General features: G+C 37.6%; 1 protein-coding gene across 11 annotated transcripts in view; it reads right to left on the reverse strand.

Moving 5' to 3' along the window:
• Positions 1-24,242, reverse strand: part of Fam156a (family with sequence similarity 156 member A) — an 88,227-nt gene that overhangs the window by 57,386 nt on the left and 6,599 nt on the right. Inside the window, exon 3 of one of the 11 annotated variants that reach the window (XM_063245888.1) lies at positions 2,486-2,522. The exons of the other annotated variants lie outside the window; for them this stretch is intronic. Within the exon in view, the coding sequence (XP_063101958.1) occupies positions 2,486-2,522 (37 nt within the window). The remainder of the gene's footprint in view (positions 1-2,485; positions 2,523-24,242) is intronic. 11 annotated transcript variants of the gene reach the window in all.

The raw sequence follows: 24,242 nt of genomic DNA on the forward strand, positions 1-24,242 counted from the left end.
TGGCTCTATTCAGTCACTCAGAATGGTAAGTGATATAAATGTTCTTCAATAAATGAGTGAATAAGAGATTGTGCTAGCCATACAAGGGAAAATGAGTCAGCAACAAAAAACAATATAGCATTGATCTGGGATTCATCTAAGATGTTGCATTATGCCAACTGAAGGAAACCCATTCAGAATTCTACAAGCTGTCTCTTCATTTGTTTGATACTCCACAAAAGATAAAATAATAACAAAGGGTGAGAGATCACTATTTAACAGGTATTAGTGATGGGGAGATGTAGGAGTAAAGGATTAGCAGCAATAAAAGTTTTGACATGATGGACAAGTTCCTTATCCAGATTGTAGCGGTGGCATCAAGAAGCTACACATATATTAAAACTCATAGAACTCTATTCTACAGAAAGATCAATCTTACTGAATGAAAATATCCAGAGTCTTAGAACACAACAGAGTGAAAATTAGCAGCATATCACAACCTCTCAAGGACCTGGAATACATGTCACCAAGAAGACTAATGTAGGATTAATGAAATTAGTGAAAAATCAGATGATGGAACAAGTGACATTAAAAAGTGTTTAAGAGAAATAATATCAAAAGGGAAACAATGGCCAACCCACTCGGAACCCTCTCTCTCTCTCTCTCTCTCTCTCACACACACACACACACACACATACACACACACACACAAAAGCTTTCTTCCTCTCAATAAATATATTCTGTTCTCAACCAAAGAAAGGGGAGGGGGACAAGTAGACTTGTGCCTAAGGAGCTGAGCCCTCACCCAGGGAAGAAAGCAGAGCTACACAGGATGAACAAGACAAGAATATCTACTATTACTACTCTTGTTCAATATAGTACTAGCGAGAACAACCAGGCAAGAAAATGAAATAAATGGGCTATGTATAAAGGAAGAAGTAAAATTATCACTATTTTCAGATAACAATCCCCTATAAGCAAGATCCAAAAACTCCACAAGGACTTCCAGGAAAATGGTGCAGTGATAAGCAACAACTCAGCTCCTCTGAGATTTGCAATCCAGACACTGGAAAATAACAGTTTGGGGAATAAAAAAAGAGGGTAGCAGACTTCCAGTAACCAGGAATGATTTGAAATGAAAATTCAAAGCTACAGAGAAATTGAAGAGACAATACAATATAGACAAGGGAAGGAATGACCTGCACATTCTCCCGGGCTCATGGCTTATGAGAAAGAAACACAGAATCTACAGAGACAAAGTTAAAGCAGGGGACAGACTCTAGAAGGCCTCAGGGTTGAAAGGTGATAGTGGATCAGACCAGATGCTGTGACCTGCTTGCTATATCCCTGGAGGGGGCAAGGCTTGGGTGGAAACCATTCCAGGGAGGGGTTTACTGTTTGAACCCAAGACTCAGCGCAGTCATGGGACAACTTCAATTCAGGGCTCACATAGTGACTGGGTAAGAGACAGCAATGGGACACAGCTGTGGTCAGGGAGCTGAAGTCAGGCCAGCAAAAGACCCCTAAGGGGTTAACATTAAAGGACAAAGACCCCAGTCCCATTTCAAGAGGCCAAGCTCAGCCTAAACTGCTCCAGATTTGAAAGTTCCAAAACTGGTACCCTCACCCTAATCCTACCGCCTACTAATGACTATGTCCAGCATGGATCTGGGATGAGTGCCTTCTCTATCTACCACTATGAGCAGGGACAAGTCCTGATTTAAACACTGCCTCAAAATTATAGATCCTGGGAAAAATCTACACATTCAAAATCACAGAAAAAAATTATTAGTGTTTGCATTCGAGGGTTTTTTGTTGTTATTTTTGCTGTTGGTTTCCTGTTCGTTTGTTCTTGTTTCTGTGAATCTATGTATTGTATTGTTTTTTCCAACTTTTACCTCAACTTCTTGACCAGTTTACTGGGCCTTGGGAAATTTTTACTTGTCTTCCTGCCTTATTTCCTATCTCTTTTTGTTGCTCTTTTTGTTTATTTTTTCCTCTTTTCGCTTTTAAATTTTCTCCCTTTAATTTTTTTCTCTTATGTTTACTCTATATAATTTCTTTTTTCCCTCTTTTTCTTTTATCTTCTACAGTAGTACCTCAGTTCATAAACTTAATCATTCTACAACTCTGGTCACAAAGTGAATTGGTCATGAAACAAATTAAATTTCCCCATAAGGTTCAAAGTAAATAAGGTTAATCTTCCTAAAAATACTAGGATTAGAGGTTCCATTGACCTAGTTATTCCCCTTTTGAGTATTTTCCCAGAAGAATTAAAAATGTACCACAGCAATTTATGTGCACCCATGTTTATAGCAGCACAATTTGCAATAGCTAAATTTTGCAAATAACTCAAATGCCCATCAACCAAGGAATGGATAAAAGAGATGTGGTATTTTTATACAATTGAGTACTACTCAATTATAAAAAGGACAAATCCAAGGCTTTTATAGATAAAGGGATGCAACTTGAAACCACACGCATAAGACAAATAAATCATACTCACATGTGTAAACATTGTATTGTCTCCCTGCTGTGACAAACTGTAAGAGCAAATAAGATATAAAATGTATAATAGACATTGTGAAAGGGAAAGAAACTCAAAAGTAAAGAATGACTGGGACTGGGAAAAGAAAAAAAGAAAGAAGATTAAAAATGTACATATATACAAGATAGCTAAGATAATCACACTACTAATTTCTATTAGTTCATTGAAAAGAATCGTTTGTGCTTATACTGTTTAATCAATTTTTTCATCCCTATATATTATAATCTGAGCAACTACTTTGAAGATAATGGCATGGAACGTATTAACCACTGTTAATCCCTCCTCCCCTCTTATAGCAAGAAGGCCCTTATGTGACGTAGGCCTTTAAACCTGGAGAACTATGAATCAATAAACCTATTTTCTTAAAAACAATAAGGTGGGGGCTTGGGAGCTTAACTCAGTGGCATAAGCACCTACCTGGCAAGTGCAAGGTCATGAGTTCAATCCCTGGTACAAAAAAAAAGGTTAATCTGTTCTGAACCCTACAAATGTAGTTGTGAACCAATTTTTAGTTTTTTATTTTAAAGAGATTAAGACAAAAGAGGACAGAACAAAGCATATCAGAACATAACACTGTAAGCAACACACACAGCACTTCACCACAAGACAACCCGATATTTTTTTTTTGTCTTTTTTATTTTCATCGGTACCAGGGATTGAACTCACGACTGCCTGCTTGCAAGGCAGGAGCTTATGCCGCTGAGCTAAATCCCCAGCCCCTGACAACCCGATATTAACAGCAGCTACCATAGTGTCTCTTTCTTTGAAATACTTGAGCATACCTTCACATATAATAGTATCAAACATAACAAAATAGTATAAAACCATTCAAGAGAATGAAAGTATTACAGGGCATTCAGAACCAAATAACAGAAAATGAACAATAGCTACTATATTATTTCATTTTCCATAAAAATTAGTTTATACTATCACACATATTAAAATCCAATAAGATACAACATGATAGAACCAATGGAAACAGAAGAAAAAGCATGGTAGGACTTCAAAGCAAGATAGTACTAAATCAGCAATAACTGCATAATGTCTTATTTTATTCAACGTAGCTGTTCATACCATCACACACAATAAAATCAAACAAAACAGATTAAAATCATTACAACTGATGAATGAAAACATTATAAGGCTTCAAAGCAATGTAATGGGGAATCACGATTACCATAAAATCTTATATACTCTTACTACTAGGGAGACTATATGGTATTACACATGTGAGTTTGATTTATTTTGCTTATGAGTATGGTCTCAAGTTGTGTCCATTTATTTATAAATATCTCAATGTGATCCTTCTTTTTAGCTGAGTAGTACTCCATTGAATAAAAATACCACAACTTTTTTATCCCTTCCTCAGTTGATGGACACTTGGGTTGTTTCCAAGATCTGGCTATTACAAATTGTGCTGCTATAAACATGGGTGCACATATATCACTGTGGTATGATGTTTTCAGTTCTTCTGGGAATATGCCTAGAAGTGGAATAACTGGGTCAAATGGGACTTCCAATCCCAGCTTTTTGAGAAATCTCCAGACTCCACCTCCACAGTGGTTGCACCAGTCTACACTCCCACCAACAGTGCAGGAAAGTTCCTTTTTCCCCACAGCCTCTCCAGCATTTGTTGTTGGTAGTTTTCTTGATCCTTGCCATTCTTTCTGGAGTGAGATGAAATCTCAGTGTGGTTTTAATTTGCATTTCTCTAATGAAGAATGATGATGAACATTTTTTCATGTATTTATTTGCCATTTGTATTTCTTCATCTGAGACTGTGTATTCATCTCAGATGCCCATTTATGGAATGGGTCTTTGAATTTCAGGGTTTTGATTTTTTTAATTCTTTATATGTTTTAGACAGAAGTCCTTTGTTTGAGGGACAGTTCACTAAGATTGTTCCCCCATTTGTAGGTTTTCTTTTCACTATGCTAGAGTTTTCTTTGGATGTGCAGCAACTTTTTAATAAGACATGATCCCAGTTGTTGATTCTGGGAAGTATTTCCCATGCGGTTTGATTCCTGTTCAGAAATTCTCTACGTAGCCCTATGTCTTCCAAGATTTTTACCTAATTTGTATTCCAACAGATTTAGTGTTTCTGTTTTAACATTCAGATCTTTGATCCACTTAGATTTTAGTTTAGTACATTGTGATAGGCATGAGTCTAGTTTTAGTTTTCGGCATATGGAGAGCCAGTTTTTCCAGCACCATTTATTAAAGAGACTGTTGTTCTTCCAGTGAACCTGCTTGGCTCCTTTATCAAAGATAAGGTGGTTGAGTGTGTTTGTAGTTGTGGCTGTATCTTCTAATCTATTCCACTGATCTTCAGATCTGGTTTTATTCCAGTACCATGTTGATCTTATTACAGTAGCTTTGTAGTATAACTTCAAGTCAGGGATTGTGATGCCTCCTGCCTTTCCTTTGCTGCTTATAACTGCCTTTGCTATTCTAGGTCTCTTTTGGTTGTGAACCAATTTTGGACAGAAACCAAATCAAATTTCCCCACTAGGGCCAATGAAAATAAGGTTAATCATTGTGAATCAGATCTATTTTTTAACACAAAAATATGAAAGTACAGTACAGTACACTATGAAGAGAGAGAACCCTAACCTTACTTGACACAACTTCAGATGTGGAAGACAGGAAGGATGTGGGGAGGAGGTTATTGTTTGAAGGGAGAGTCTGCCTCCACAAGGACATTGGGGAGATCTTTTTCAAGGATCTCCTCTTTTCATTTCTTAACTGGAGGGTCAATTTTGATGAAAAATCTATCTATTAACACTTTTTTCCTGTGCTGTGTAACCTTCTGGAAATGAGAGACCTCATTTTCATCAGACTCAACACTGTGTTACACTTATGTTGAGGTGGTGCTTCTCGGACATCCTGGCACTCACTGCATTTTTTCATAATGGATTTTATCACATCTGTGCTAACCTCTTCCCTGTCTTCTACTCTGCTACTCACTCAAGTTCAGCAAGTTCTTCTTTCACAGGCTCCTCCTTATGGCTCTTAAGAAGTTCCTCTATGTTTGTACCTAATACCCACACCCATACTCTTGCCCATGGACATAATCTCCTCCACTACCTATGCATCAGACCTTTCAAAGTCACATTCTTTGACACATTCTGACTAGCTTCCTCCATGCCAAGTTTAAGGTCTGGTGTGGTATGATAACAAAGCCCTCCAGGCTTTGTCAATGAGGTTAATGCAGTGGGGACATTGAAATGTTTCTTCCATAACTCTTTCAGGGTCAAGGACACCCCTTCAGTGGCATTAAAACACCTTGTGAAGAGTGCTTTTGTGTACAACTTCTTTTTTTTCCACTTGTAATCTGTTTCAATGTGTACAACTTCTTGTAAGTCGCAGATCACTTGATAGTTCATGAGCCACAGAAGAGGTATCATGCTGTGGGAAGGAATTTGGCCTTTATGAAGTCATACTCAGAGTGCATACCATCCATCAAGGCTAGAGAGTGTGCTGAGGCATTGTCCATCAGAAAGCACCTTTCAGGCAATTGGTTGTCAGAAAGATATTTCTTAACACTGGGCATAAACTTTGTGTAGCCATTCCGTGAACAATCGCCATGTTACCCAAGTATTTTGCATTGGCCCTCCACATGACAGGCAGTATGGCCTTGTTCACATTTTGGTTTTTGAACATAAAGGGGCCTGGGGCCTGGGAATGGTATACCAGTAGTGACTTAATCTTCAGATTAGTGCCTATGTTTGAACACAGCAAAAGGGTCAATCTGTCCTTCACAGGCTTTTGCTTCAGCAGTACCATTTTTTTTCCTGTGTGATGTAGGCTCTGTTTGGCATCTTCTTCCAAAAGAGCCATGTTTCATCACAGTTGAACATGTTGAGCAACATATCCTGCTGCCTTCATGAATCCAAACCACCCTCTACTGGTTTTAAATTCATCCCAGTTGCATTTATAGAGTGCTTTTCATGCAGTAAATAACTGAGGAATTTCCTGGCAGTAAATCACTGAGGAATTTTTCATGCAGTAAATCACTGAGGAATTTCCTGGCTTTTCCACAGATCATGTTCACTAACACTATCACTTGCCAGCTGTTTCTCATTTAACCACACTAACAATTTTTTCCACCTCTTCCAGCACTTGTGTCCTCATTTGGTTAACATCATTTCTCCTTTTGCCACATCAGCTCATTGACAGCATCTATTCTTCAAAATAGTCAAGATCGTTGCCTTTGCTATCTTGTATTCTGAGTCCAGATCAGTCATACGAATATCACACTCACGATTTTCTACAATTTCTTTCTTCAGTTCAGTGGTTATTTTCTTCAAACTCTTCTTACCATTTTGCTCTGTACATCCTTGTTACCTTCACTATGCCCTTTATATTCATGTCATCTTCATTTCGGCTCTGCACATTCTGGTTACCTTCATTGCTGTTCTACATGTTCTTGTCACCCTCATTACTGCTCTGTGCATTATTTTTACTACCATGCTTGTTCTGCACTTCTTTGGAGCCACAATGGGTTGAATAGTCCTGTATAGTACTGTATTCAATGAAAACAACACCAAAAAGCTTCAAGGCACATATGCACAGTTCTGTCTGTTACCCATGTGCCAGAGTGAGGAAGGTGGTTATATTCCTGTTTGTGTGGGGAAGATGACCACGGTCATGTTTGTCACCCAATGCAGAGGTCACAAACAGAAGGAAAATTTTGCCAAATTCTGTTTGGAAACCAAATTGTTCACAAACAGAGGTGTTTTAAAATTTTTTTAAATTATTTTGAAGGTAGTAAAATACAACAGAACAAGACAGTACAAAGCCAATTTAGACAGTGTAGTGAAATTGGTACAGAACTTCACAGCAGGTTACTGGGATAACAGTAATACGTACCACAGTATATCTCATTATCTTCACAATAGTTGTTCTTTCAATCAGGTACAGCAAAATAAAATGAAATACATAACATTATAGAACTTATCAAAACAGATTATTGAATAGAGCAATACCATTAATCAGAATAAAGCAAAACAGTGGTAAAAATATTTGCCTTCAAAGAGATGGTAGAAGGAAGTCCCCTTATTTGCTATATTGCATATGGTCAACCTCCCAAGAGATACTCAGATTTCTGGTTCCCATTTGCTAATGGGGCGGGGGGTGAGATGTTTGATTCTCAGCCCAGGCACTGGTAGTCTCACTACCGCTTAGCAGAGTGACGAGCTGGTTGCTTGGTTTCCCAGCACCCTAAGTTCCAATATGGCACAGATCTTAGGAGATGCTGGGTTCTCCCCCTGGGGCGGCCACAGCCTGCCACACAACAGCCATTTACCAGGGAGGCGAACTGGTTGCTTGGTTTCCCAGTGCCCTAAGTTCTAACATGGTATGAATCTCAGGAGATGCTGGTAGTTCTCCAAACAGAAGTGTTTGTGAACCAAAGTATTATTGCATTTCTCATCAGTTCTTTCTCTTACTTTTACCTATTGTTGTAAACATTCTATTCTCCAATAAGATCCTTTGTACTACTTCTATTTCATATCAATTTAAGGTTTCAAAGTTTTCTTTTTGCATTTCCCTAGTCCTAAATCCTCCTTTCCCAACAGAACCAGGGTGGCTGAATCTTGGGGCTGTACCAAAGGATTAGAATTAGCTGTGCCCAAAAAACATCAATGAAAAGTAACTAAAGAGATCTCTATACTAGCAACAAAGCCTTAGACTACAAGCACCCACAAACCTCAGCATAAAACAAAACAACAGAAACAGAAAACAAGGCAACAAAATGCCTCCCCAAACTCCCAAATCCTGCTCCACCCTGCAAAGCCAATCCAAGGAACAGTGAGGGGTAGAATAGTAAAATCCACACACTTGAAATAATAGAAAGGATAAAAGAGGAAGCTAGAAAACAGATCAAAGAAGTACTCAACAGGATCACAGAAAGTGTAACTAAACAATTATTGAAAATTATAACCAAAATGATCCAGGAGCTCTCATAAGACACTAACAAAATGCTAGATGAGCTTAAAAAATGATATAAAACATGAATGACCAGATTAGCCAAGACTTGAAAGGGTCCATGAAAGGGTTTGTATCAGAAATCCAGAAGATTAAAAGTTATATTGAAAGCATAGGCTGCAGAAGTGACCAATTTGAGGATAAAATTTAAAAGCTGGAAGACAGTGATGCCTTTGAAGTTCAACTAATCATGCATACCTTAAAAGCAACAAGAGAACATGAAAAATGAATCCAATAGCTGCTTGATAATGCAAAGAAGACTAAGCTATGAGTAACTGGAATAAGTGAAAAATCAGAAGATGACATAAATGCCATAAATACCTGTTCAAACTGAGTGTAGTGGCACATGCCAGTAACTGTGGCATGCTAGAGGCTGAGGCAGGAGGATTGCAGTGAGTTCAAGACCAGCCTGGGCTCCACAGTGAGTTCAAGTCTACGCAGAAGTACACAGAAAGACTCTGTCTCAAAAAGAACCCCCAAAAACAAACAAAAAACAAAACCCACAGTTCACAGAAATAATGGCAGAAAATTTTCCAAAGATGTGGAAAGAAATTAACATGCAGGTTTTTAAAAAGCACAGACTCCCAAATAGCTACGACAAAGAGAACCTCTCTGTGCCACACTATACTCAAAAGTACAAGTTCATCACAGAGACCAAATCACAAAAGGTGTTAGAGAGAGGCAACAACTGACTTATGAAATTACTCCCATTAGAATCACAATAGACTTCTCTAGCCAAACATTAAAGACTAAGAGTGTTTGGAACTAAGTATTTCAAGCCCTAAAAGATAACAATTCAAAACCCAAATTATGTAACCTGCAAAACTTTCCTTCAAAACCGATAGAGAAGTAAGGTATTCCCATGACAAGGAGTACCTAAGAAATTTATGACCACCAAACCATTATTACAAAAAATTCTCAAGGATATCCTAAAAGAGACAATGAATTCAACAATGGCGACAAGTCAAAAAAGAATGAATATATCTGGTGAGATGAGCAGCAAGCAATAAAAAAAGGAAATCAGTATGAGTGGTCTCAGTTCCCTAATCAAAAGATCAAAAGACAGACTGGTAAAATGGAAACATTTTTTGGGGTGGGATCTAATTCACGACCTCACACTTGCCAGGTAGGTGTTAGTGCCACTGAGCTAAATCCCCAGCCCCTAGATTGGTAAAATGGATCAAGAAATAAAATCCAATGATATTAAAAGATTAGAAATCAAAGTACAGAAAGGGAAATGATATTTATTGCAACAGGAATCATGAAAAAAGCAGGAACAGCTATCCTAACTTCAGATAAAGAGCATTTTAAGCCAAAACTGATCAGAAGAAGCAAAGAAGGTCACTAAATATTGTTTAAAGGAACAACTGAACAACAAATAACATTTATGAATGTATACATAATGAACACCAGCAAATCTATGTTCATACAAGACATTACTTAATATAAAAGATCAGATGAAACACAATACCCCACTGTCAAAATAGATCAATTAGACAAAAAAATCAAAGAAGTTTCAGAGTTGAATGAAAACATTAAGCAAATGGATTTAATAGACATCTAAAAAGTGTTCTACTTAACAATAACAGAATACACATTCTTATTGGCAGCATATGATACTTTCTCCAAAACAGATCACGTTCTAACCCATAAAGAATGCTTAAGTAAATGAAAAAGAACCAAAATTATATGATGCATATTAGCAGATCATAATGCAATGAAAGTAGAAATCAACAGCAAGAGAAACTACACAAAGTATGCAAATGCATGAAAACTGAATAATATATTCTTGAATAATCATGAGTCACAGAAAAAAATCAAGGAAATTAGATAGTTCCTAGAATCAAATGATAATGCCCAGTACAAATGATAATGCCAGAACCTGAAGGGCACACTGAGGGAAGTGTTTATTAAGGAAAGAGGGAAATTTACAGCTATGCATAAAAACATCAGAAAAACACTGAATACAACTAAGTAACCTAACAATGTACCTCAAGGTCCTAGAAAAACAAGAACAATCCAAATCCAAAGGTAGTACAAGGAAAGAAATTATAAAAATCAGAGCAAAAAAAATCAATGAAATTGAGACTCAATAATACAAAGAATCAGTTAATTGAAATTACTTGTCTGAAAAGATAAACAAAATTGATAGACCTTTAGTTGATATTATTAAAACAAAAAGCCTAAATCCCTGCAGTTAGAAATGAAAAAGTCAAAATTGCAACAGATATCACTGAAATCCAGAAGGTTATTAGGAACTACTTTGAAAATCTATATTGTGATGAACTGGAGAATCTAGCAGAAATGAGTAGATTCCTAGATATATATGAATTACCAAAACAACCAAGAAAATCTAAAAATTCTGAGTCACCTCAAAAAAGACCTTGAAATTGAAGCAGAAATAAAAAATAAATTATGAAGAAAAGCCCAGGACCTACTGGGCTCATTGCAGAGTTCTACAAGAACCTCAGTGATGATCTAATGCCAGTACTCTTCAAATTATAATGCAACTTAAAAGGAATAGACAGTCCCCAAATCATCCCTGGAAACTAGTATTACCCTGTTTCCAAAAACAGATGAGGACTTAACAAAATAAATTACAGGTAAATTTAATTAATAAACATAGATGCAAAAATTCTCAATAATATACACACAAGCAGTTCATCAAATCATTAAAAAGAGCTGGGTGTGCTGGCATACACCTGGAATCCCAGCACTCAGGAGGCTGAGGCAGGATTGCCATGTGTTCAAGTCTACCCTCAGCTATATAGCAACTTCAAGGCCAGCCTGGACTACCTAACAAGTACCGGTATCAAAAACAAAATCATTAAAAACATAATATATCACGAAATTGGCTTCATCCCTGAGATTTAGAGATCACTCACCACACAAAATTAATAAATATAACCCTACACATCAACAGGACAAATATCACTTGATCATCAACATACATAGAAAAAGCCTTTGACAAAATCCAACATTCATCTGTGATAAAATCCCTGAATAACATAAGTATAGAAGGACCTTATTTGAATTTGATGAACCCTTATTTGAATATGAAAAATCTATTGCCAACATCATATTAGATGAGGAACAACTAAAACCCAGTCTCCTAAAATCAAGAACAAGACAAGTTCAGTACAGCACTTGAAACCACTTCTGTTCAATACAGACTTGAAACTTAGCCAGAGCAATAGGGCAAGAAAAAGAAAAGTAATGCATATAGGAAAGGAAGAAGTCAAATTATTCTTACTTAGATAGAAGACAAAAAAATTCCACCAACAGCCACCTAAAACTAATAAACAAATTCAGTGAGGTAGCAGGATACAAAATCAACATACAAAAATAAATAGTTACTATGAGTAGGGGGTATTCACCATTGTGATGGCCACACAAACACAAGCACTCAGCTTGCTCTTTATGGGCATCAGCAATTGGTCGCTCTTCTCCACCAGCAGATGCCCCCACCCCCCAAAATGGCAGTGAAGAAGATACCTTCCCCAGCAAAATGAGGAGTAAAAACCCCAACTTTCAGGATTCCTGGGACACAGAATCTTGGAGCAGTGACAATAGTGGTAGCAGTAGCAGCAGCAACAGCAGCATCCACAGCTGAAACCAGGCCAGTGGGCCAAATAGCAACTTAAACCAGATCATCCCCAGAGTTAGCCCCAATACCCTTCAACCCATTTCTGAGCAGTCTGCACCATGCCAACGCCTTTACTTCCACATCAACCAGCCCACTTTCACAGCCTACAGCACTAAGAATGGCCTCCGACATGAAGCACTGGAAGTTTCTTGCCTTCGGTGAAGGGACAGTGCTGTGCATATTAGATACTTCAACTTGTGATTTGTTTTGAAAAATTGCACACCCACAAAAAATTTTTGCTGGATTTTCAGTCTATTTGAAATAACAGACTAACAGGCAATTGTTTACTTGTGGTTCTGCTACACTATTTCAAATTTTTTTTGGTACCGGGGATGGAACTCATGACCTCATGCTTGCTGGGCAGACATTGTGTCCCTACGCTATATCCCTGGCCCCAAATGTATGGGTTGTTTTTTTGTTGTTGTTGTTGTTGTTGTTTTGCTATTGAGAATCAAACACATGACCTCATGTTTACCAGGCAGGTGCATGACATTAAGCTATATCCCTGGCCCTCACTATTACAATTTCAAAGGGGTTCTGAAATCATTTTTCATAGGATTCTTTTGAGGGAGGTTTCAAATTCATGTCAAGGGAGTGGTGTTAGGAAATTTCATCTGTGTGTTGCATCTATAATGTATCCAATTCAGACTGACTCCCTAATCTGTCAATTATGTAAGTTCTACTTTATGTTAAAGAGTTTTTTAAAAATGCAGGATCTTCATCCTGGTATGATGGCACAGTCCTTCAATCCCAGCACTTGGGAGGGTGAGACCAGAGGATCACTGCAAGTTCAAAGCCAGCCTGGGCTACAAAGTGAGTTCAAGGCCAGTCTGAACTATATAGTGAAACCCTGTCTCAAAAAGCCAAAAAAATAAATAAAATAAAAATGTGATATCCTCAAAATTTTTAATTCAACACACTAGTGAAGAGTATCTAGTTTCCATGAAAAAGAATTTTTTCCATAAGACAGGAAGCTGGATTCAGTCCAGTGCTGAAGGTAATTGCCATATTACCTCTTAGTATATAGACACCCATGGAAAGTATGCTATTTTAACAGAATGATCAGATTCAATTTACTGTGGAAGTAAAGCACCCTCGATAATGATGGTGTCTGCTCTTTGTTATATACTTATACTTCGAAGGAGAACATCCTTCAGACTCTTGTATAGCTAGATAAATTCTGTATCACTATTCCTCTAGAGTCTACACCTCAGAATTTTCTAGAAAATACTGTAGAGTTCTGAAAATCAAAGAACACGTGATTGTGGTTTTTTTTTTTTCTGGTACCAGGATTGAACTCATGACCTTGTGCTTGCCAAGCAAATGCTTACACCACTGAGCTAAATCCCCAGCTTATGTGATAACCTTTTGTCCTACTTACAAGCTTGTAAGTTACATCAATAGTTTATGTGATCTTACATCATTCTATTTTGCAGTGTCACTAGCTAAGGAATAGATGAATGCTGATTAAGCAAAAGCTAGCAGAAGTAATGTCTAAAATAACAAAGAAACTATCAGATGAGGATTAACTTTGTTTAAGGTCACCCCAAACAGGATGAGGGGACCACAGTCCATCACTAACTCTGGAAAGGTCTGGCTTGGAAACAAATGAGCAGAGGCACCTTCCAGAGAAACAACACAGTAGTATTCACTTAGGTAGATGGACATGCTCCTGTGTTATTATGTCTGAGAGCCAGCCACATCTGAATAATGGAGGTACAGATGTCTTCCTCACTGACAAGAGCTGTCTAAAGAGGGAGCCAGGCTGCATGGGGTCACCTGCTCTGGAGAGTGTTTGGGGGCAGCAACCTGGCCCTGGAGGTAGCAAAAGTGCCTTGGAGTTCACCTGAAACCTCTGCCTGCTCCTCTTCCAATCCCCCCACACCGAAGTCCTTGCCCCTCCAATTAGAAGCCACACTGCACACACAGCAGAGCTGAGATAGTTGAATGACTTTAGTAAGAGGACTTTGCTATTTTTCAGGACTGAAAATGATATGGGGAACAGTGTGGGGTTTTACTATTTGACAGAACTCGAACCATGAGAATGAAGACTGTTCCAGAATAAGAGTTACCTTATGCACCTCCTTTCCACAGTCTGTTCCTCTAATATGGACAGAACCTCCAAGTAGTGGGATGTGGAAACTAGCAGTATATGGGAAAGTTACAGCACAAACCATGCTTAAGGAGTATGGGTTTTTGTCAAAGAGCTTTTTATCTTTTGTTTTAAATTTTTACTATCTCGCAGATTTAAAAATCAGATGTTTGATGGCTGGAAATATGGAAAGGACACATTGCTAATATTTTGCCTAACAATAAAAAAACAACAACAGAATATTATACAAACACAAGCTGTACTCTCAAACACATGTGTAAGAACACAATTCACAAATCCAGAAGGACTCCTTCAGGCTTAATGGATGGCATCCTACTGAAACAAGATACATATTAAGAAAAAGAAGTTATAAAAATGAAAAAAGCAAACTCGTTTATTTCCCACACAACTAAAAGATAGGGAAGATGAAAGCATCCCCAGGAAAAAAGGATTTTCTTTAAATTAGTACAATCATAATGCTGGGTTGGCAGTTATCTCTCTTACAATGCTTAATGCAAGAAATTGTCCTCATCCTATTGTACATTTTCCACAACCTTGCAGCCTAGGATATATTTCTATTATAAGACTAACTCTTGTATTGGTTCAAGGTAGTAAAACCTTCTATTTTCTACTGCACCAGCATTAAATTAAGTACAATTAGTACAAAAACAAATCAATAATGTTCTTGCACAATAGTGATGAACTCACCAAGAAAGAAATTAAGAAAACCATACAATTTACAATACCCTCAAAAATTATGCAGGAATTAACTGAGCCAAGGACATTAAAGACCTCTAAATGAAAACTACAGTACTCAGAAAAAGAAGTTTAAAGAGGACATCAAAAAAGGGAAAGAACCAGATATGGTGGCGCACACCTTAAATACCAGCAATTGGGAAGCTGAGGAAGGAGAATCCCTGTGAGTTCAAGGCTAACCTAGGATACTAACTGTGTTTGAGGCTATCCTGAACTACATAGTAAAATGCTGTCATAAAAACTTAAAGAAGAAAGAGGAGGAAGAACAGGAGGAAAAGGAGGAAGAGGAGGGATAAGCCCTCAGTGCCATAAATAAGGGGTGCATGTCAGCTAGCCAGGCAGTTCAGAGGCTCTGCACTCATCTTAGCCAGGTGGCAAGGATTTGGAACATCACATTTTGGGAGAGCAACACTGCTAGCCATCTTGGTCCTAGAGGTTCTCAAATCTACCCAGCCAGGGGCAAGGCCCAGGCAACACTCTCCAGGGATGTGTCTCTGCTAGCTGCATGGAGGATGCAAGCTCTGCCTAACCAAGCATCCTAGTGAAAACCAGCACAATACATCAGGGAACATTGGACAACCTTACAGGACACACAGCAGAAGGCTCTGGAAACACAGATTTGGCGTGTACCCCAGCTAGCCACAGGATGATAGAGGATTGAAGTTACAACCAGTGCAGCATTCCACTGCAATCCATCAGAAAATTACAAAATGAAAGAGCAAGATACAATCTCAGCTCTCCAGCCCACCAGGAACAAACCCAGGAGACACAAAATGGAAGACACTGGAAATCCCGCAAATGAACTGTTTGAAATGATAGAAACGAAGTAAAGAATTAACTCCATGAAACTATAGAGGAAATCAGATCATAAATAATCTCCTAGGTAAAATTAGAAATGACAAACACTGTGAAAGAAATGTTGAGTGTACCTAAAGAAGATCTAGATAAAAAAGAGGAACATAAGAAAACGATGGAAACCTTGAATGAACAATATAAGACAAAAACAGAATGCATGAAACAGATTCAAAGGGATACTAAGGGAATTAAAAATTCCATTGAATGCTGGCAAGACCACTTGAATGAAGCTGAAGACAGGCTCTCAGACCTTGAAGATAGGATGGAAGCTTATGATCACAAAAGAAAAGATCTCTTAAAATTATCAAGGAACCAGTAAACAACAATTCAACAGCTACAAGATGATGCAAAGAGAAAAAACCAACAGGTATCAATGGAAAAGCAGGGGTCAACAAAAATGACATACAAAGACCATTTACAGAAATAATAGCAGAAAATTTTCCAAACATGGGAAAAGAATCTGCTCTACAGATAATTGAGGCATACAGAAACCCAATTAGCCATAACCAAAATACATCTTCACCCAAACATATAATAATTAGATATCAGAAATTGTGCACAAGAACAGAATACTAAAAGATGTCAGAGAAAAAGAAACAGATGACCTATGAAGGAAAGCCTATCAGAATCACAGAAGACTTCCCAACAAAAGCTTTCAAGTCAAGAAGAGTATGCAGTGAAGTATTTCAAGTCTTCAAAGAAAACAACTTTCAACTCAGATTGAGGTATGCTGCAAAAACTCTCTCTTAAATTGATGGAAAAGTAAGATACTTGCATGACAAAGAGCAACTGAAGAAATTCATGACCACTAAGGAAACACTACAAAGAGTACTAAAAGATACTCTAGAAATAGATAAAGACAACAACCATTCCAAGAACAACAGCAGAAGAAACCACTAGGTAAGGCAACCAATTAAACAGAAAAAGTAGAAAACCAACAACAGAAAGATAACATGACAGGGATAAGTCAGTACATATCAGTTACATCCATCAATGTAAATGGTCTCAACTCACCAATAAAAAGAAACAGACAGTGGATTAAGAAACAAAATCCAACAATATGCTGTGTAAAAGAAACACATTTAACTCAAAAGGAAACTTATAGACTAAAAGTCAAAGGATGGAAAAAAAATATTCCATGTGACAGGAACCCACAAAAAAGCAGGAGTAGCTCTTCTGTTTGCAAACAATATGAACTCCAAACCAAGAATGACCAAAAGAGATAAAGAAGGTCACTACATACTTGTTAGGGGAAAACTTCAAGAGGAAGAGATAACAATCATAAATATACATGCACCAAATATGGGAGCACCCAACTATGTAGGGCAAATGTTAACAGGTATGAAAATTGAATAAGCAATAATACAGCTATAACGGGGGACCTTAAAACCCCATTGTCACAAAGTGACAGATCAACCAAATAAAATATCAGCAAAGAAATAACAGAACTGAGCCAAACTTGTGAACAAATGGACCCAGTAGATGTGTACCGAGTGTTCCACCCAACAGAATCAGAATACACATTCTTCTCAGCTGCATATGAGTCATTCTCTAGAATAGATCATATACTAGCCCACAGAAAACACGCTTAAGTAAATGCAAGGGAATTGAAATCATCACATGCATATTATCAGACCATAGTGCAATAAAACTGGAAATTAACGACAAAAAATCCCACAAGAACCCCATAAACACATGGAAACTAAATAACACTCTCCTAAACAACTAGTGGGTCACAGAAGAAATTAAACAATATCTGTAATAGAATGAAAATACAAATACAACTGACTGGAACCTGTGAGACATACTGAAAGCAGTCCTCAGGGGGAAATTTATAGCGCCAAACTCCCACATCAGGAAAATGGAACAAACACAAATAAATAACTTAATGCTGCACATCAAACTTCTAGAAAATGAAGAGCAAGTCAAGCCTAAAGCCAAAAGAAGGGAGAATATTATAAGGATCGCAAGCAGAAATTAAAGCAATTGAAAGTAAAAAAATAATACAAAGAATTAATGAATTGAAGAGTTGGAAGAATAAAGAAAATTGATAAAGCCCTAGCCAACCTTATGAAAAACAGACAAGACAAAACTCAAATCCGCACAGTAAGGAATGAAAAGGGTGAAATCACTACAGACCCTATGGAAATACAGAAGATCATCAATACCTATGTCGAAAATCTTTACTCTCATAGGTTGGATAACACGGAAGAAATGGACAGCTTCCCAGACACATATGAATTACCATAGCTGTACCAAGAAGATGCAAAACTGCTGAATAACCCAATTTAAGTTAATGAAATTGAAAGTAATTTAAACCTTACCAACAAAGAAAAGCCCAGGTCCTGATGGATTCACTGCTGAATTCTACAAGAAATTTAGGGAAGGGGGCTGGGGATTTAGCTCAGTGGCATAAGCAGCTGCCTTGCAATCCCAGCACCACGTATTAAAGAGGCTATCCTTCTCCCAGGGAACATGTTTGGCCCCTTTGTCAAAGATGAGGTGGCTGAGTATGTTTGTAGTTGTGGTTGTGACCCACTAATCAGAATACACATTCTCTACAGAATACACATGTGTATTCTGTAGTTGTGACCCACTAGTTGTTTAGGAGAGTGTTATTTAGTTTCCATGTGTTTATGGGTTTCTTGTGGGATTTTTTGTCGTTAATTTCCACTTTTATTGCACTATGGTCAGATAATATGCATGTGATGATTTCAATTCCCTTGCATTTACTTAAGCGTGTTTTCTGTGGGCTAGTATATGATCTATTCTAGAGAATGACTCATATGCAGCTGAGAAGAATGTTTATTCTGAGTTCAATCCCTGGTACCAATAAAAAAGGAAAAAGACAAAAAAAATTATAAAAAAAAAAGAAATTTAGGGAAGACTCAATGCCAACACTCCTCAAACTCTTCAAGGAAATTGAAAGGAAGCAAGTCTTTCTAACTCATTCCTGGAAGCAAGTACCAGCCTAATACCAAAACCAGAGAAAGACCCAACCAGAAAACAGAATTATAGGCCAATCTCCCTAATGAACATAGATGCAAAAATTCTCAATAAAATACTGGAAAATAGAATGCAGCAAATAATCACAAAGATTATATACCACGATCAAGTAGGATTAATCCCAGGAATGAAGGAGTGGTGATACACAAATTAATAAGTGTAATACATCAACAGAGCCGAAGACAAGAATCATATGATCATCTCTCTCTTTTTGTTTTTTTTGTCTTTTTCATTTTTATCGGTACCAGGGATCAAACTCACGACTGCCTGCTTGCAAGGCAGGCGCTTATGCCGCTGAGCTAAATTCCCAGCCCCACATGATCATCTCAATAGATGCAGAAAAAGCTTTCCACAAAATCCAACACTCATTCATGACAAAAACGTTATAAAAAATCAGAATAGGTGGTCTCTATCTCAATCTGTCAAAAGCCATGCATGATAAACCAACAGCCATTATCTTACTAAATGGACAAAAACTGAAAACTTTCAACCTAAAATCAGGAACAAAACAAGGATGTGCAGTATCACCACTACAATTCAATACAGTGCTGGAAACATTAGTGAGAGCAATTAGACAAGAGAGAGCAATAAAGGGAATATGGATAGGAAAGAAAGAAGTGAAATTATTATTTGCAGATGATATGATACTCTACATAGAAGATCCCCAAAACTCCATTCAAAGACTTCGAGATGTAATAACCAAATTCAGTAATGTAGCTGGATACATGGTCAACAGTCAAAAATCAGTAGCATTCTTATACACATACAACAAACTCACTGAGAGAGAAATAAGGGAAACCATACCCTTCGCTACAGCATCCCCCCAAAAAATTAATCTAACAAAGGATGTAATGGATCTATACAACGAAAATTACATTACTCTGAAAAAGGAAATCCAAGAGGATTTCAGGAAATGGAAAGACATTCCCTGTTCATGAATTGGAAGAGCAAACATTGTGAAAATGGCCATTCTCCCAAAATTGTTATACAGACTTAATGCAATTCCAATCAAAATACTACTAGCATACCTCACAGATCTACAGAAATCACTCCTAAAATTCACCTGGAACCAGAAGAGACCTAGAGCAACATAAGGCAATTCTGGGTAACAAAGGCAAGGCAGGAGGCATCAGAATTCCTGACTTGAAATTACACTACAAAGCTACTGTGATAAAATCAGCAGGGTACTGGAACAAAAAAAACACCTGAAGATCAATGGAATAGATTAGAAGATACAGCCACAACTACAAACATACTCAGCCACCTCATCTTTGACAAAGGGGCCAAACATGTTCCCTGGGAGGATAGCCTCTTTAATACGTGGTGCTGGAAAAACTGGCTTTTCATATGCTGAAAACTAAAACTAGACTCATGTCTATCACCACACACCAAACTGAAGTCAAAATGGATCAAAGATCTAAATATTAAAACAGAAATACTAAATATGCTGAAAGACTAAGTAGGTAGAAATCTTAATGACAGAGTGGTAGGCACAGAGTTCCTAAACAAAAATCAAACTGCACAGGAAATACTTCCTAGAATCAATAACTGGGATTTCGTCTTGTTAAAAAGTGCTTGCATATTGAAAGAAATCTCCAGAGTGAAAAGAAATCCCATGAATTGGGAAAATATCTTGGCCAACTGTCCCTCAGACAAAGGACTTCTATCTAGAATGTATAAAGAATTTTTAAAAATCAGGCCCCCAAATTCAAGGACTGTCTTGGTTACTTTTCATGCATTGCTGAGACAAAACACCTGACACCAAAATTAGGGAAGGAAAGGTTTATTTATCCTACAGTTTTGGAGGTTTCCTTAGATAATCCACATTTCTGGCTTTTCCAAACTTCTGGATCTCCACTGCATCTGTGGCTTCATGCTCACAGCTTCACACACTGCCCTCTCAGGGACACACTGCCTGGCCTCCCAGGCCTTCTGAAATCGGGATGGAAGTCTTTTTAAATCTCAGAATGCTTGCATTCTGTATGCACCTAAAACCAGCCCCATGTGGATGCCAAGGTCTGCTGCCACTTGGAGCAATAGCTAGGCTTTCCTTTCTCTGCCAAGGTCTGCTGCCACTTGGAGCAGTAGCTAGGCTTTCCTCTCTCTTGGCTGTAGGGATTGAGTGCCTGGATCACTGGGCACTTTGAACCTGATTCTGAGGAACAGATTCTCTATGCTGTCTCCATTCTGGAGCCTGGTGCAGCCACTGCCACCAATCTGGAACATGGTGCTCTGAGGCTTTCTCCTCCAAGCCAAGTCTTTCACTTTTGCAATTTTGAGGCTGCAAAGTGCGGGGACCAGCTGCCTCTTCCTGTGATACCCACAGGTCATCTTTTTTATTTTTCTGTTCCTTCTAAGCAATTGAGATCTCAGCTCTATCTTTACAGACTATAGCTTTATTGAAGTTCCCTTCTGGCCAAACTCACAACATTTTAAATCACCCTGCTGGGCTCTTTGCTCTTGATTTGCAACATAAATCTGGCTAAAAGCACTCAAAAATAGCTATGCCACCACCTCAACATTCGACCGCCTTGAAATTTCTTCTGCCAGGTTAATCAGTCCACCATCCTTAACTTTAGTCTCAGGTAAAGTCTCTGAACATAAACAAAATGCAGATAAACTTTCTGCCAACCCATAAAATACATCATGTGGAGTCCAAGAACCAGTGTAGTCCTTCTTCCTGGCAGAAGCCTCCCGAGCCGAGTCTTTACCAGCAGCTTTCTATCAGCCTTCTGGTCTCCTGAACTCTGACCAGAATCTCCCTTACTGAACAGCCTAAGCTGTTCCAGCTCTATACATTCAGGCAACATCTCTGAACCTTTCCAAACTCATCCCAAAAGCCATTTTCAAAGGCTCTGGAACCCCATGGTCTGGTACAGTCACAGGAATGACCCCCCTCCTCTGGCGCCAAACTCTCTCTTAGTTACATTTTTCTTGTTGCTGGGACAAAATACCCCAAACCCAAAAAGCTGTAAGCTAAATAAACCTTTACTTCTTTCATTTTGGCTGTTGGGCATTTTGTCCCAGCAATGAGAAAAAAGTAAACAAGACAAGGACCCAACCCAAAAATGAGTATCTGAGGTGAATACGTACTTCTCAGATGAAAAAATACAAATAACAAATAAATATCCAAAAATTATTCAGCATCATTGGGCATTTGAGAAATGCAAATTAAAGCAACACTGAGATTCCATCTCACTCCAGAATAGCTGAGATCAAGAAATCACCCAGAAGGGGCTGGGGATTTAGCTCAGCGGCATAAGCACCTGCCTTGCAAGCAGGCAGTCGTGAGTTCGATTCCTGGTACCGATAAAAACGAAAAAGACAAAAAAAAATTAAATAAATTTCTATTAAAAAAAAAAAAAAAGAAATCACCCAGTGCTGGAGGGGCTGTGGGGGAGAAGGAAATCTTTTCCACTGTTGGTAAGACTGTAGGCTGGTGCAACTACTGTGGAATCAGGGTGGAAATTCCTCAAAGAGGCAGGATTAGAGATTTCATTTGACCCAGCTATCCTGCTTTTGGGCATTTTCCAAGAAGCACTGAAAACATCATACCACAGTGATATATGTGTACCCATGTTTATAGCAGCACAATTTATAATAACCAAATCTTGGAAACAATGCAACTGCCCATCAATCGAGGAATGGCTAAAAAAGATGTGGTGTTTTTATACACTGGAGTACTACTCAGCTCTAAAGAAAGATTGCATCGAGTCTTTTATAAGTAAATGGATGCAACTTGAGACCATACTCACAAAGTGAAATAAATCAAACTTACACGTGTAAGTACCACATTGTCTTCCTAGTGTAAGAAACTGAAAGAGCAAATGTGATTCAGAATCTATAATAAGTATTGTGTAAGGGTAAGAAACTGTTCAAAGAGGAAAAGTAACTGAGATGGGGGAAAGGAGGAAAGAAAGAAAGGAAAAGGAAAAAGACATACATTTGTATACATGTACATAAGGTAGCTAAAATGACTACTACTAATTGTATTAGTTCTGGGAAAGAGAAATTTAATGCTCATATGATTAGATCAATTTTACATGTCTATAGCTGGTAATCTAAGCAACCCTTTTGAAAGTAACAATATAAAATATTACAACTATCGCTAAATTTATATTATCTTGTTTTGTAAACCTATACTGTTATTGTTTTGGGTTTGTTGTTGTTCTTGTTTGTCTCTTTTGCTTTTTGTTTTTTGTTTCTGTGTCTTTTTTTCTCTTAAATTAAAAAATAAGGAAAAGAAAGAGGTGTTTTTTCTTTGACTAGGTACAAACAGTGTTGTTAAAATGGGCATACTACCAAAAAGGATGTATAGATTTAATGCAATTCCAGTGAAAATCAATGGTATACATCACACAATTAGAGAAAACAATCTTAAAGTTCATAAAGTACTAGAAAATACCTAGAACAATAAAATTGTCCTGGTCAACAAGACCAAAGCAAGAAGCATCACAATCTTGGACTTCAAGTTTTATTAGCAAGTTATCTGAGAAAAAAAAACCAGCATGGTATTGGTACAAAAGAAAAATGTTAAGCAATGTAACATAATAGAGTATGTAGAAACAACAGAACCCATATTCACTCATCTGATCTTTGACAAAGGAGCCAAAACATATCCTGGAGAAAAGACAGCTTCTTTAACAAATGATGCTGGCAAAAATTGTCATAAACATGTAAACTAATGAATCTAGACTCATATTGCTTGCCTTGTGCACAACTAAAATGAAAATAGAACCTAAACCTAGATATTAAACAGAAACAATCTGCTAGATGATCAAACATGTAAAACTTGAATAAATCAAACACATAGGCAAAGATTTTCTAAACAGAAATACAACTACAAAACAACACCAAGAATTAAAACCTGGGATAATATCAAGTTAAAAAACTTTTGCATACAAAAGGAAAAAATCACCAAATTAGGAAACAAGTTACAAGACAGAAAAAGCTTTTGCCAGGTACTCTTTGCAAGAGCACTAATATCCAGAATATGAAAAACTGAAAAAACTAGACCCATAGAAATATAACACCCAATGAAACAATGGGCTATTGAAATGAATAGACACTCCTCAGAAGAAGTAAAAATGACTAATAAGCATATAAAATATGTAGCATTTTGGCCATCACAGAACTGCAAATGAAAGCAATATTGAGATTCCAGAAAGAATCAAGAAACACGAACACAAGCTTTCAAGTTAGGGATTGGCATTATTAATGATTACAAACCCATTTGACATGTGAAGGTACTAATTGTGTCAAGATAATGTGATTATAAGAGGAGAATAACACAGGAAGAAAGCTTAAATAGAATCAGAACTAGTATCGTAAACAATGACATTATATTGGCTTCTCATGGAAAATCCAGCCTA

The sequence above is a fragment of the Cavia porcellus genome, unplaced genomic scaffold (assembly GCF_034190915.1).
Source record: "Cavia porcellus strain 051 isolate PalLab524CR breed Dunkin Hartley unplaced genomic scaffold, mCavPor4.1 scaffold_3, whole genome shotgun sequence".
NCBI lineage: Eukaryota > Metazoa > Chordata > Mammalia > Rodentia > Caviidae > Cavia > Cavia porcellus.